This window comes from Globicephala melas, chromosome 5 (genome assembly GCF_963455315.2).
Source record: "Globicephala melas chromosome 5, mGloMel1.2, whole genome shotgun sequence".
NCBI lineage: Eukaryota > Metazoa > Chordata > Mammalia > Artiodactyla > Delphinidae > Globicephala > Globicephala melas.
In genome coordinates, this window is record NC_083318.1 from 71,654,757 (window position 1) to 71,667,438 (window position 12,682).

General features: G+C 41.5%; 1 protein-coding gene across 1 annotated transcript in view; it reads left to right on the forward strand.

Moving 5' to 3' along the window:
* DCUN1D4 (defective in cullin neddylation 1 domain containing 4) overlaps positions 1–12,682 on the forward strand; it is a 70,041-nt gene that overhangs the window by 25,376 nt on the left and 31,983 nt on the right. The window contains 2 exon segments of the mRNA XM_030880510.2: positions 1,734–1,848; positions 4,725–4,816. Of these exon segments, the coding sequence (XP_030736370.1) occupies positions 1,734–1,848; positions 4,725–4,816 (207 nt within the window).

The following is a 12,682-nucleotide window of genomic DNA, read 5'->3' on the forward strand; positions in this document are numbered from 1 at the left end:
CTTCTGCATCTGACTGCTGCCACTGCCCTGTGCACTCCTCCTGCTTTGGCTTCCTGGAGTGTACACTCGCCCAGGTTTTCTCCCCACCCAGGTCTTCACCCTCTTTTCCCAGCCCCCGAATATCCACACTCCCTGGGCTCTGGCCTTAGTCCCCAGCTTCTCAGTCTCTGCTGCTGAGGCTGCGTGGAGGCGGCAGTGAGTGGTGGTGGGGAGCTTGGCCTCGTCGCCGAGCTGCTTGGGTTCCATCCTCGACTTCACCTGCCTGCCTTCCAGCTGCTGCTTCATCTCTCTGCCTGAGTTTCCTCATTCGTAAGAATGGGGTGGTTGTGAGGATTGGGTCAACGTGGAGGTCCAGCCTGAGCGCGCACCTCCCTGGTGGCACTCAGATCCCAACATCTGTCTACTCGCAACACTTGGCCACGTGAGCACGTGTTGAATGGATATTTTTCCCTCATAAAACTCTGGAGAGGTAGATCTCACAGTTCTCATTCTTCAGATGATGAACCAGAGACCCAGAATAGGTCACTGACTGAGCCACATGACTAGGTGAGGAGCTGGAGCTCATCCACTGAATGCAGAACACTCAGACCCTATCACCCGGTGCTGCCTTGTCCCAGAGGCTCACTGAGGGCCCTGGGCCCTCCCACCACGGCACCAGTGCAAGGAGGAGGACGTGCAGTCCAGATTTCACCACTTAGCACTTCTGAGACCTTGGAAAGTCTCTTGAATGCCTAAGCCTTACTTTTTACCATCAGTCAGTAGAGATAATTAACTCTGCCCTGCCTGTCGTTCAGGGTTATTGTGGGAACCAAATGACATAATATCTCTGATAGTACTTGTGCCAAGATGGGTATTTTAATTATGTTATAATTGTCTAGTAATTTATAATGGTTTAAGGCAGTCTGAAGTGAGACTTATCTGGGTTTGAATTCCAATTTTGCCCCTTACCTGACCCCTCTCTGCCTCCGTTTTCTTATCTGCATAAGCAGTAATGATTATTCTTTTTTCGTAAGCTTGTTGTGAGGTTAAGTGAGGTGTCGTACATGTAAGTGTTAAGAGCAGGGCCTGGCTCACCATAAGGTTTCCATAGGTGTTCCATGTTGTTGTTACATTTTAATATCTTTTACCAAATGAAAGTTAATGCTTCCAAAAACCCTGACTGAAAGTGGCAGAAACAAATTAAAAATATTTATGGAAGTTTTGTTCAAGATCATGTCAGGCTTTTGCCCCAAAAATCCAAATTCTGTTTTGTTTTGTTTTTTTTTTAATCAGATATTCCTTGAAGCTTAAGAGTGTTTGGACTGATGTACTTGTATGTATTTTAGACCCAAGGTCACCAGTCGAGCTGGCCTTGCCTAATGAAGTACAGAAATGAGATAGCAGTGCAATTCCTTCTGAAGGAACATTGACGTGTAAAGGGAGCTGGAAGCTTAGATGATTTATATTAGTATTTTTGGAGAGTAAACTGAAGTTATGATAACTTCATTTCTGGTGTGTGTTTTGGGGGGACTATTAACTAATTTGTGTCATTGCTAGGTTTATTTCTTGACTCTAACATTTTCTCAAAGAAGAACTGAAAACCAGTTTTTCACTTTTCATTTTTTCATGTTTACAGAGAACATCTAAACCCTTTGCGGTGTAAGTTGTGAAAGCTCTTCGTTTAGCGCTGATATTCTTTGGAAGGGTTTCAATGTGGCATTCCTTACTTTTGTGCTCTTCACTCTGTTTTGTAGGAAGTCTGCGGTCTTGCAGTTCTTCGGACTGCTTTAGTAAAGTGATGCCGCCGAGGAAAAAGAGAAGACCTGCCTCTGGAGATGATTTATCTGCCAAGAAAAGTAGACACGATAGGTACGTCACAGAGACAGTGGAACCACATTGGTGGCATATGTGTTGAAGAGGCACCTTTCTACCCAAGCCCAGTGTGGGTCTTCTAAGCGTACAAATGCCAACCAGAATATTGTTTTGGTTCTGCCAGGAAAACTTCAAAGTGTAATTTTTTGTGATACTTACTTAACGTGTGGGCTCATGAAACAAAAACAAGTTAGGTAACCTGAGTTCATAGAAATTCAAATTTTATCTCAGTCCATTGATCCACCAGAACTGGTGTCGTGTTTCTTTCTTTGCTTTTAAGAGCTTGCCCTCTGTGCCTGTTGAGGACCTCAGGATTGGTACTTTTCTCTTCTTTAAGGGGGTCTCACTCACTACCTACAACCACAGGAATCCTGTAGCTGCCTTTGCCAGGACCTGGGTTGCGTGGCTGGAGAGAACTGCCTGCACCAAGTGCTCTAAGCCTGCCTGGAATATTAGCTGAGCTGACATTTCTTCTCAAAAGAGTGAGCATTTGTTAGAAACCATGAAAAACAAGACTGTTGAAACCACTTCTCTTTCAGACAAGTGAACTGTTAATTTTGGTAACTCCCAAGGTCCATTAAACTTGCTTATTTTAGGCATCTTTACTATTTCAACCAGATTTTATTAGACATCTCTTGGTTCTTTCTCTCTCTCTCTTTTTTTTTAAAAAAAAACAATGAATAAACATCATAGTTTTAATCTTTTCTGCCTTTTCCCATCTGCCTCCATTCTGGCTCTGTAGGTCACTTCACTTCACTTATGTGGCCTGAATTGCCACATCGATAAATCAAGGGAATTAGATGAGATTTTTCTGCTTCTTTCTTTTTTTAAAAAATAAATTTATTTATTTATTTTTGGCTGCGTTTGGTCTTCGTTGCTGCGCGGGCTTTTCTCTAGTTGCAGCGAGTGGGGGCTACTCTTCGTTGTGGTGCATGGGCTTCTCATTGCGGTGGCTTCTCTTGTTGTGGAGCACGGGCTCTAGGCGGGCGGGCTTCAGTAGCTGTGGCACGCGGGCTCAGTAGTTGTGGCCCGCGGGCTCTAGATCGCAGGCTCAGAAGCTGTGGTGCACGGGCTTAGTTGCTCCGCGGCATGTGGGATCTTCCCGGACCAGGGCTCGAACCCGTGGCGGATTCTTAACCACTGCACCACCAGGGAAGCCCTGAAGCCAGTTTAAAAACTGGTAATTGAGTTGCAGAAGGGTGCGAGTTACTCTCATGAATAGCATTTCATCGGTCACCTAGGGGATGGGGAGCTGTAACGTTATCCGAGTTTCATTCTTGGTCTTTTTTGAAAAACAACTTCATTTACATACCACAATGTATACGATTTTAAGTGTACAGTTCAGTGATCATTACGGAGTTGTTGGAGCTGTGCAGCCATCACTGCAAACCAATGTTAGAAGATTCCCATCACCCCAGTTGGAGCCTTGACGCCCATTCACAGTCCATCCCTGTGCTTATTCCCAGCCCCAGGAAACCACAGATTCACTTTCTGTCCCTACGATTTGCCTTTTCTGAACAGTTCACGTCAATGGTCTTTTTGTGCCTTGCTTCTTTCACTTAGCATAATTTTTTTGAGGTTCATCCATGTAATAGCATGTATTGGTATCTTTTTTTTTTTGGTGATGTTATTCCATTGTCCTTTTTTAGGTAGAGTATTTTTAAGTGATTCAGTCATTACAGTGTCATATAGAGGTCTCCAGGATATTGACTAGTTACAGACTTTGAGCTGAGATAGGATGTCCAGGCCCAGGGTTGGAGCAAATCTGTTTGAACCCCTGGACAGTATCCACCTTTGTTTCCAGGTGGGATGGCTACTTTTTATAGAAGAAATACAAAAGTGGTGGTTTGCGGTTTCAGTATCTTAATACTTTATAACCATGTTTTGAGCGTTTTCTGGGTATTGAAACCCAGAATCTCTGATCAGCGGTATATACAGATATTCTGGTGAAAGTCTTGATCATGAATAAATGCTCTTTTAAAAAGAATTATACATGATTTTATATTATATGCTATGTAAATAAAAACTGTATTCATAAATGTTTATATAACTATTTAGACAATTTATATATAAATACTCATAATTTTTCTATCAAAATCACTATTTTAAAAGTACTGCTGCTTCTCCCCTCCCCAAGTAGGGCCTGTCTTGGTTCTCAGCCCCGTGTCATCATGAAATAAGGAGTCCCTGCCAAGGGTCACAGTGTTGGCAGGAGGAGGCTGCTGTGCTTGCTGACTCAGTTCTCCAGCTTATGTGTCTGTCTCCACAATGCTAGGGCATGATAGGAGAAGGGCAGAAGCCAAGGACTCTCTGTACTTCGTTTTCCTGAGGTTCTTTTCCTGGAGGCTTGGACATAATTTGATGTTTCTTTTTATTTGCTTGACAAGTTCCTTGGAGGTGTCTAATACTGCCAGGTTCTTCCTTAGACCATGTGTCGCCCAACCTGACTCGTACGGCACGGGAGTCAGGAGAACTTGATGCAGAGACATGAGCGAGTCCTAGGGCCACCAGTTGAAGAAACACCGTCCACATTTCTTGCTGTATCACTAGTGTTCTGTAGTTAGTTCTGGCTAGAGAGGTAGAAAGGAGTATATTAAATACTTGTTCTCTTCAGTTTTTACTGATTATTTGTTCATCAGAGAAAAACCTGTATTAAGTGCTTACCATTTAATTTTATACTGGGTGTGACTGTGTTTAAAACTATAGTTATAACAGCTGAAGCTTCCAAATGCAAGAAGTGAAATATTTTAAATATACATGAAATACTGACTGAATAGATGTTTGGTTGGGTAAAAGAATAAAAACTATTTGCTACTTAAAAAAACTCAGTATCTTTACTTTAAATAACTTAAAACCCCTTTCTTGATTTCTAGCATGTATAGAAAATATGATACAACTAGAATAAAGACTGAAGAAGAAGCCTTTTCAAGTAAGAGGTGCTTAGAATGGTTCTATGAATATGCAGGTAGGTAATCATTTATATCATCTAAGACTGAGCCTCATAAAAATAAGGAGTGCCTTAGAGGAGATTAAAGAATTAAAAAGGAGTACTTTTCGAATTTCGGTGTGTGTGTGTGTGTGTGTGTGTGTGTGTGTGTGTGTGTGTCCGTCCGTCTCCCTGTTTTCGGGAGGGAACACTGTTGAAACAAATGACCAAATGTCCTATTTATAGCCAGCAGCTAAGCCAAAGAATTCAGAACACTAGAAGGGAACTGAAAAGATGAAATGTACTTGGGAGAAATACTTTGGATTGCTAGGAAACCTCTTGAGAATGCTGGTAATGGGTGACTATTTGGTTTATGCATCCAAGTTAAAATAAGCTTTGCTGCTTTGAACCTTTATGTAGCGCGATGGAATTTCTTATATTGTGTCTCTAGTTTGAAAGATCATTTGGCAGACAGTGTTTGTTTTGTCATTTAAAATGTCTTAAATCCAATCCCATTTTTGCAACTTATTATAATTGGTTGGATAATGTAATACTGAAATAAAGGGTTTGTTTGTTTTTGTGGCTGTGTATGTGTAAAAAAGGGGGAAAGAAAAATTTTCAGACAAGTTTGAACTGAAGGCTCTTTTACCTTTCCTCTTCCCCACCATATTTCTGGCCCTATCATAACTTATCAACTTGACATTTCCAGTGACCTTCAAACTAGTTTTCTTGACATCAGTCTCTACTCCCAGTCAGGTTCTATGTGTTTCCTGTTGTATTATTTGAAAAAAAAAATAAATAAACGGAACAGATCATACATGTCATTTCCTAACAATCTGCTGCACCCTTGCCCCCCACTTAAAAATCCCTGCTACCTACAGGATAAAAGACAACTAACTCAGTGCCATCCCTTTGCCTGGAGTGTTTTTCTCCACTTTTCCATATGACAAGCTGCTATGCATCTCTTAGCTTACTTAGCTTAATAGCCTTCGTTGAACTCTTAAAGGAAGGACATTGTTCATAACTGTTTTTCTTTTTTGTGGCATGCGGGCCTCTCACTGTTGTGGCCTCTCCTGCCGCGGAGCAACAGGCTCCGGACACGCAGGCTCAGCGGCCATGGCTCACGGGCGCAGCCGCTCCGCGGCATGTGGGATCCTCCCGGACCCGGGCACGAACCCGCGTCCCCTGCATCGGCAGGCAGTCTCCCAACCACTGTGCCACCAGGGAAGCCCCATAGCTGGTTTTGATACCCTTTTATTGGGTATCAAAATGAGGATTCCTCCTGGGGCCAGTGTTTTCCTCCTACCCCTACCTTACCCTTTTTCTGATAAAAATCTTGCCCCTTTGGCCACAGAGATTGTTCCAGGGGCTGCCAGGTAACCCAGGTCAGGACAATCAGATAAAATTTCCTAGGGTTTTCAGACTGAAGCTGCGAGAAGAGCATCTTTCTCTTCTGGTGGTAGACTTGAAAGGATGCGATCCTGATTCCTGTAGTTTTTTGGATTTTTGTGAGCTACCCCAATATCCTTCTAGTGAATTCTCTTTCATTATTTGAACTAGTTTGAGCTGGATTTTGTTTGCAGGGCACAGACACATGGTACAGACACTTCTGTAGTATTAGAATTTATCTGTTTTTAGGTCTTGAGAACATGAATCTCTTGAAGACGTTTTGTGAAAGTGGTTAGCACGTTTCCAGGTGTTCAGTACTTGGGTCTGAATGATGGAACGTTTTCTCATGTTCATATCACTTTGATTATGAAGATCTCTTGCTTTCTCATATTGGTTCACATTTATTGTTATGAAATATATTATAAAAAGGAAAGTTTAAACAGAAAAAGTATACTTAATCCCACCACCATAGCACAGCTATTTTGATATTCTTTGTGTCTTCCTTTATAAGCAAATATGAATTTTTCCATAGTAAAAGCCACACTTCTGTTTTCTTTTAAAAGGAAGCAAGGTACAGTTTTCCTACTTGTTTGCTTTTCTCTGGCTCAGAAAGGTGACATTTGGGATAAAGATTAAGCCACATTCTTTAGGTTCCTTGAGGCCCCTGCCAGGTGGTTCCTTGGGATTTCATCACTGCGAGAAGTTTATGTGGGTGTGGCTACCCCTATTTTTATTAATGCCCCCCCTTTTAGTTTTTGCTTTTTTTGTATTTTATCAGGGAAAATAGCTTGAAATTGAGAACAACTGGCACCTGCTTTCTTTTTTTTAAAATTAATTAATTTATTTTTGACTGCATTGGGTCTTCGTTGCTGGGCGTGGGCTTTTCTCTAGCTGCGGTGAGCGGGGGGCTACTCTTCCTTGCGGTGCGCAGGCTTCTCATTGTGGTGGCTTCTCTTTGTTGTGGAGCACTGGCTCTAGGTGTGCAGGCTTCAGTAGCTGTGGCATGCGGGCTGTAGAGCGCAGGCTCAGTAGTCGTGATGCACGGGCTTAGTTGCTCCGCGACATGTGGGATCTTCCCGGACCAGGACTCGAACCTGTGTCTCCTGCATTGACAGGCGGATTCTTAACCACTGCGCCACCAGGGAAGTCCTCATTTTTTAATATCCCAACTACATGAATAAAAACTGAAGATAAGTATTATTCAAGAAAAATGCATGGCGAGAAGTCCCTGGAAGGTTGTGCTCTGGGCAAGTCTGTGGGAGCAGACAGTGAGGCCGTGGGCCCCCTGTGCTAGAGTGAGGGCCTGTCCCCCCTCACTGTGCTCCTGTTCCCTCGGAGAGAGCCATCTGCTTTTGGTTGACTCCCTGCACTGAATCCGGAGTGCAGTGGAGGGTGGTAGGGGCCTTGGTGCTGCAGTTGTGCTACACAGATGGACCTTAGTTCTTCCCAGAGTCCTCAGTTCCACGCTTGCCCTGTCCTCTGCACTCCTTTAGCCTGAGCCCAGCTCCTCCCAGATCCTGCCTGGCCAGTTAGTCCCAGCCCTCTTTTGCACATCCTGTGCTGCAGCCTCTCACCTTTTTAAATCCCTGTCAACTCAGTTTCTGATTCTCAGAGATTTAATAAATGAAATGCTCTCCACTGGGGCTCTTGTCCTGTTCTCTGTGGTTATAGGCTTACTCCCTTTTGTACTTTGGTACTTGAGTCCTCTGTGACTTTAGAAAGGATTGCTGGGGGTAAGATTGGGGGAGTGTCTTATTTAGACCTCCGTCTGAAACTGGAATCCCATTTCTTTTCATTAAAATAACCAGTTTTACATAAATGATTTGTCTAATAACTTCCACTTTCTGAAATATATCTAAGAGTAAGAGATGAGACCAGATACACAAGTACCAGCATTTCAGAGTCACACTGAAGCTCACACATGTAGGTCATAAAAGTTCTACAAATCCTGACTGTAGGCCCTTCATCTCTACTTTCGATTAGGTTCTATAGCAGAATTGTTTCTTGGTTTACCAAAGTGAGATTTGGGACCAGGAGTAGGTGCTAAGTGACAAAGGAGACAAAAGTTTTGCTGACAAGGTTTCTTGGCAAAGGAGACAGTGTGGCCCCGTTTGCCCCAGAGATGCAGCATGGTGTGATTATGGAAACTCTGCCATGAGCATCTTGGGCTCTCATGAAAGGGTTTACTTAGTATAAAGTATATTTAGTTAGGGGCCCCTGCTTAAAATGGCAGTGAAAGTGGGAGGACCACTTTTTTCTAGATTATTGTCAGTACATCCGCCTTGTAAATGTATCTCTAGTATCTTTCACCAGGGCGTTCTATAGCTTTTAAACCATCTCCCTCAAACCCACTTTTAATCCACTTTGTGTTAACCAGTGGCCTACTTATTAGATTAAGATTGTTCAGTTCTACAGGTAAAATGACACATCTAGTGTAAATATACCCATAATCCCAATGAACAGTGTGATTACAAATAGATCTAAATGTGTACAAGGGAATGATAATGAGAAAAAAGGGAAAGTTGTTGTAGATATCAGATTATGGGTAGCCTTTAAGTAATGTTGACTGATAAGCTATATTTAATATTTTTAGGATAAAATATTAAAGTAACATGAGTCATGCCGTTGCAGATCATATTGTTAAAACCTTGCTCTTTTCAAATGCACAGGTGCATGTATGTGTATATAAGTAACCTGACAATGGCATTGCATAAAATGTGGAAAAAAGAAAAAAGCATGGCTAACTTAATGTTTACCACTGCCCAGTGTACCTCAGCCAACCTTTGCGGGCCTGCTACGTGCCAGGCTCTGGTGTGTGGATGACAGAAGCACTGTACTCAGAGCTTAATTTTCTGGTGTGGCAAACAGACAAACAAATGAGAAGCATTGTCATTGTAATGAGCACTGACAGGGAGAGGAGGCCAGGTTGGAGGGGGTGTGAGTGGGACAGCCAGCTGGGAGACCCCAGGGCCCTGTGCACAGGCAGAGGAAGGGCAGGTGACTTGCCAGGCTCAAGAATAGGTTGCAGTAAAAGAGCTTTTTTAAATCACGAAGAATAGAAGCCAAAGACAAAAATTTTTTTAAGATTATAAGTACCTTTCTTTTTTCTCAGCTCTGTGCAACCAACTGCCAATGAGTTCCATCAGTAGATACCAAAGAGTCATCTGTTCCTACAACCAAACCTCTTAGCAAAATAGTAATAGATGGATACTTCCATATGAGAATAATTACTCTTTAATGTCACAGCCTAAATACTTTACAGTAGTGGAATGAGGAAAAGAACCATGAAACATGGTATACACACACACACAGTCACCTACAGGGGGGTAATGTAAAGTATGTCAGCTAGGTGCTCTCACAGGAAAATTATCAGACACAGTTGGTGAAAAAAGCAAGGTGTAGAATTTGTAGGTACAGTATGAACCCAAGTGTATAGATAAACAAATTCAGGGGTACATTTCACCGTATATTTGTACATACATAAAAACACAGCAAAAAGGTCTGGGAGGATACATGCCTGTCTTGTAAGGAAAGGAAGAAGGCAGGCTTTCTCTTTTTACTCTATTTTCTTGGGCTTCTTTATTTGAACATTTCATCGGGTGAATGTCTTCATATATCATTTGTGTGTAATATACACATGAGTGCCCACATGCGGGGCTGTGCACACTCAAACCCAAGTGATAAAATGCTAACTGTATTTTCATTTGAGTCAGGAATGAGATAAAGATGCCCACTCTCACTCTTCTTATTTGCCATTGTTTTGGGAGTTATTAACTAATGCTGTTAGGTAAGAGAAAGAAAGAAGGGGCATGAATACAGGAAAGGAGGAGGCAAAAATGATCATTCGTTGAAGGTGAAATGATTGAATTGTTGTGTACCTGGAAAGCCAAAGAGAATTGCCTGAAAAACTAAATAAATATGTATATATATTCTGCAGGTAGAATTTATAAAATGGCTTATTTGGGGAAGGGTTCTTAAAGAAATTCTTTTATTTATTTATGGACTCTGTAGTTTGCGGCACGTGGGCTGTCTGGTTGAGGCGTGTGGGCTCGGTAGTTGTGGCGTGCTGGCTTAGTTGCTCCGCGGCATGTGGGATTTCAGTTCCCTGACCAGGGATCGAACCCGTGTCCCCTGCATTGGAAAGCGGATTCTTTACCACTGGACCACCAGGGAAGTCCCAGAAATTCTTTAATAAGTGGTCGTCTCTGGGGAGTAGAGAGAAGTTAGGAGGAAACTTCTGCTTTTTTAACATTTTTATTTTCAGTATTACTTTTTTTTTTTTTTTTTAATTGTGTTGTAAGAGTTCTTTATTTTGGATACTAGTCCATGTATAATATATGATATATACTAGTCCAGATATATGATTTGCAAATATTTTCTCCCGTTGTGTGGGTTGTCTTTTCACTTTTTTTTTTTTTTTAACATCTTTATTGGAGTATAATTGCTTCACAATGGTATGTTAGTTTCAGCTTCACAACAAAATGAATCAGTTATACATATACATATATTCCCATATCTCTTCCTGCTTGCGTCTCCCTCCCTCCCACCCTCCCTATCCCACCCCTCCAGGCGGTCACAAAGCACCGAGCTGATCTCCCTGTGCTATGCGGCTGCTTCCCACCAGCCATCTACCCCACGTTTGGTAGTGTATATATGTCCATGCCTCTTTATCGCTTTGTCACCGTTTACCCTTCCCCCTCCCCATAGCCCTAAGTCCACTCTCTAGTAAGTCTGTGTCTTTATTCCTGTTTCACCCCTAGGTTTTTCATGACATTTTTTTCCCTTAAATTCCATATATATGTGTCAGCATACGGTATTTGTCTCTCTCCTTCTGACTTACTTCACTCTGTATGACAGACTCTAGGTCTATCTACCTCATTACAAATAGCTCAATTTCGTCTCTTTTTATGGCTGAGTAATATTCCATTGTATATATGTGCCACATCTTCTTTATCCATTCATCCGATAATGGACACTTAGGTTGTTTCCATCTCTGGACTATTGTAAATAGAGCTGCAATGAACATTTTGGTACATGAGTCTTTTTGAATTTTGGTTTTCTCAGGGTATATGCCCAGTAGTGGGATTGCTGGGTCATATGGTAGTTCTATTTGTAGCTTTTTAAGGAACCTCCATACTGTTCTCCACAGTGGCTGTATCAATTTACATTCCCACCAACAGTGTAAGAGGGTTCCCTTTTCTCCACACCCTCTCCAGCATTTATTGTTTCTAGATTTTTTGATGATGGCCATTCTGACTGGTGTGAGATGATATCTCATTGTAGTTTTGATTTGCATTTCTCTAATGATTAGTGATGTTGAGCATTCTTTCATGTGTTTGTTGGCACTCTGTATATCTTCTTTGGAGAAATGTCTATTTAGGTCTTCTGCCCATTTTTGGATTGGGTTGTTTGTTTTTTTGTTATTAAGCTGCATGAGCTGCTTATAAATTTTGGAGATTAATCCTTTGTCAGTTGCTTCATTTGCAAATATTTTCTCCCATTCTGAGGGTTGTCTTTTGGTCTTCTTTATGGTTTCCTTTGCTGCGCAAAAGCTTTTAAGTTTCATTAGGTCCCATTTGTTTACTTTTGTTTTTATTTCCATTTCTCTAGGAGGTGGGTCAAAAAGAACCTTGCTGTGATTTATGTCATAGAGTGTTCTGCCTATGTTTTCCTCTAAGAGTTGGATAGTTTCTGGCCTTACATTTAGGTCTTTAATCCATTTTGAGCTTATTTTTGTGTATGGTGTTAGGGAGTGATCTAATCTCATACTTTTACATGTAGCTGTCCAGTTTTCCCAGCACCACTTATTGAAGAGGCTGTCCTTTCTCCACTGTACATTTCTGCCTCCTTTGTCAAAGATAAGGTGACCGTATGTGCGTGGGTTTATCTCTGGGCTTTCTATCCTGTTCCATTGATCTGTATTTCTGTTTTTGTGCCAGTACCATACTGTCTTGATTACTGTAGCTTTGTAGTATAGTCTGAAGTCAGGAAGCCTGATTCCTCCAGTTCCATTTTTCGTTCTCAAGATTGCTTTGGCTATTCGGGGTCTTTTGTGTTTCCATACAAATTGTGAAATTTTTTGTTCTAGTTCTGTGAAAAATGCCAGTGGTAGTTTCATAGGGACAGTTTTACTTTTAAATGAAATTTTATATCATGTTCATGTATTAATGTTGCCCAAAAAACTAAGTAAACTTTGATTTTCCCTCCATAATCAAGATAAAAAAATTAAGAATTCATAGAAAAACATGTAAAATAAAAGGAGAAAAAAGAAAGTCCCAGAAAAGTAACAGATTTGAATATGTGAAATAAAACTCTTTGTAACAAAGTAGCACATTTCTGATTAAAAGGAAAACAACACATGCAGAAAAAGTATTTGCTCTGGCTAGATTATGTGGAAAAGCCTGAGTTTGGACTTCAAGGGGAGCCAAGGATTAGAAGCAGAAAAGTGACACAAGACTGTCCAAGGTGATTTTAATGGTCATCCTTTGTTGAGAACAACCACCTTACACTTTTATT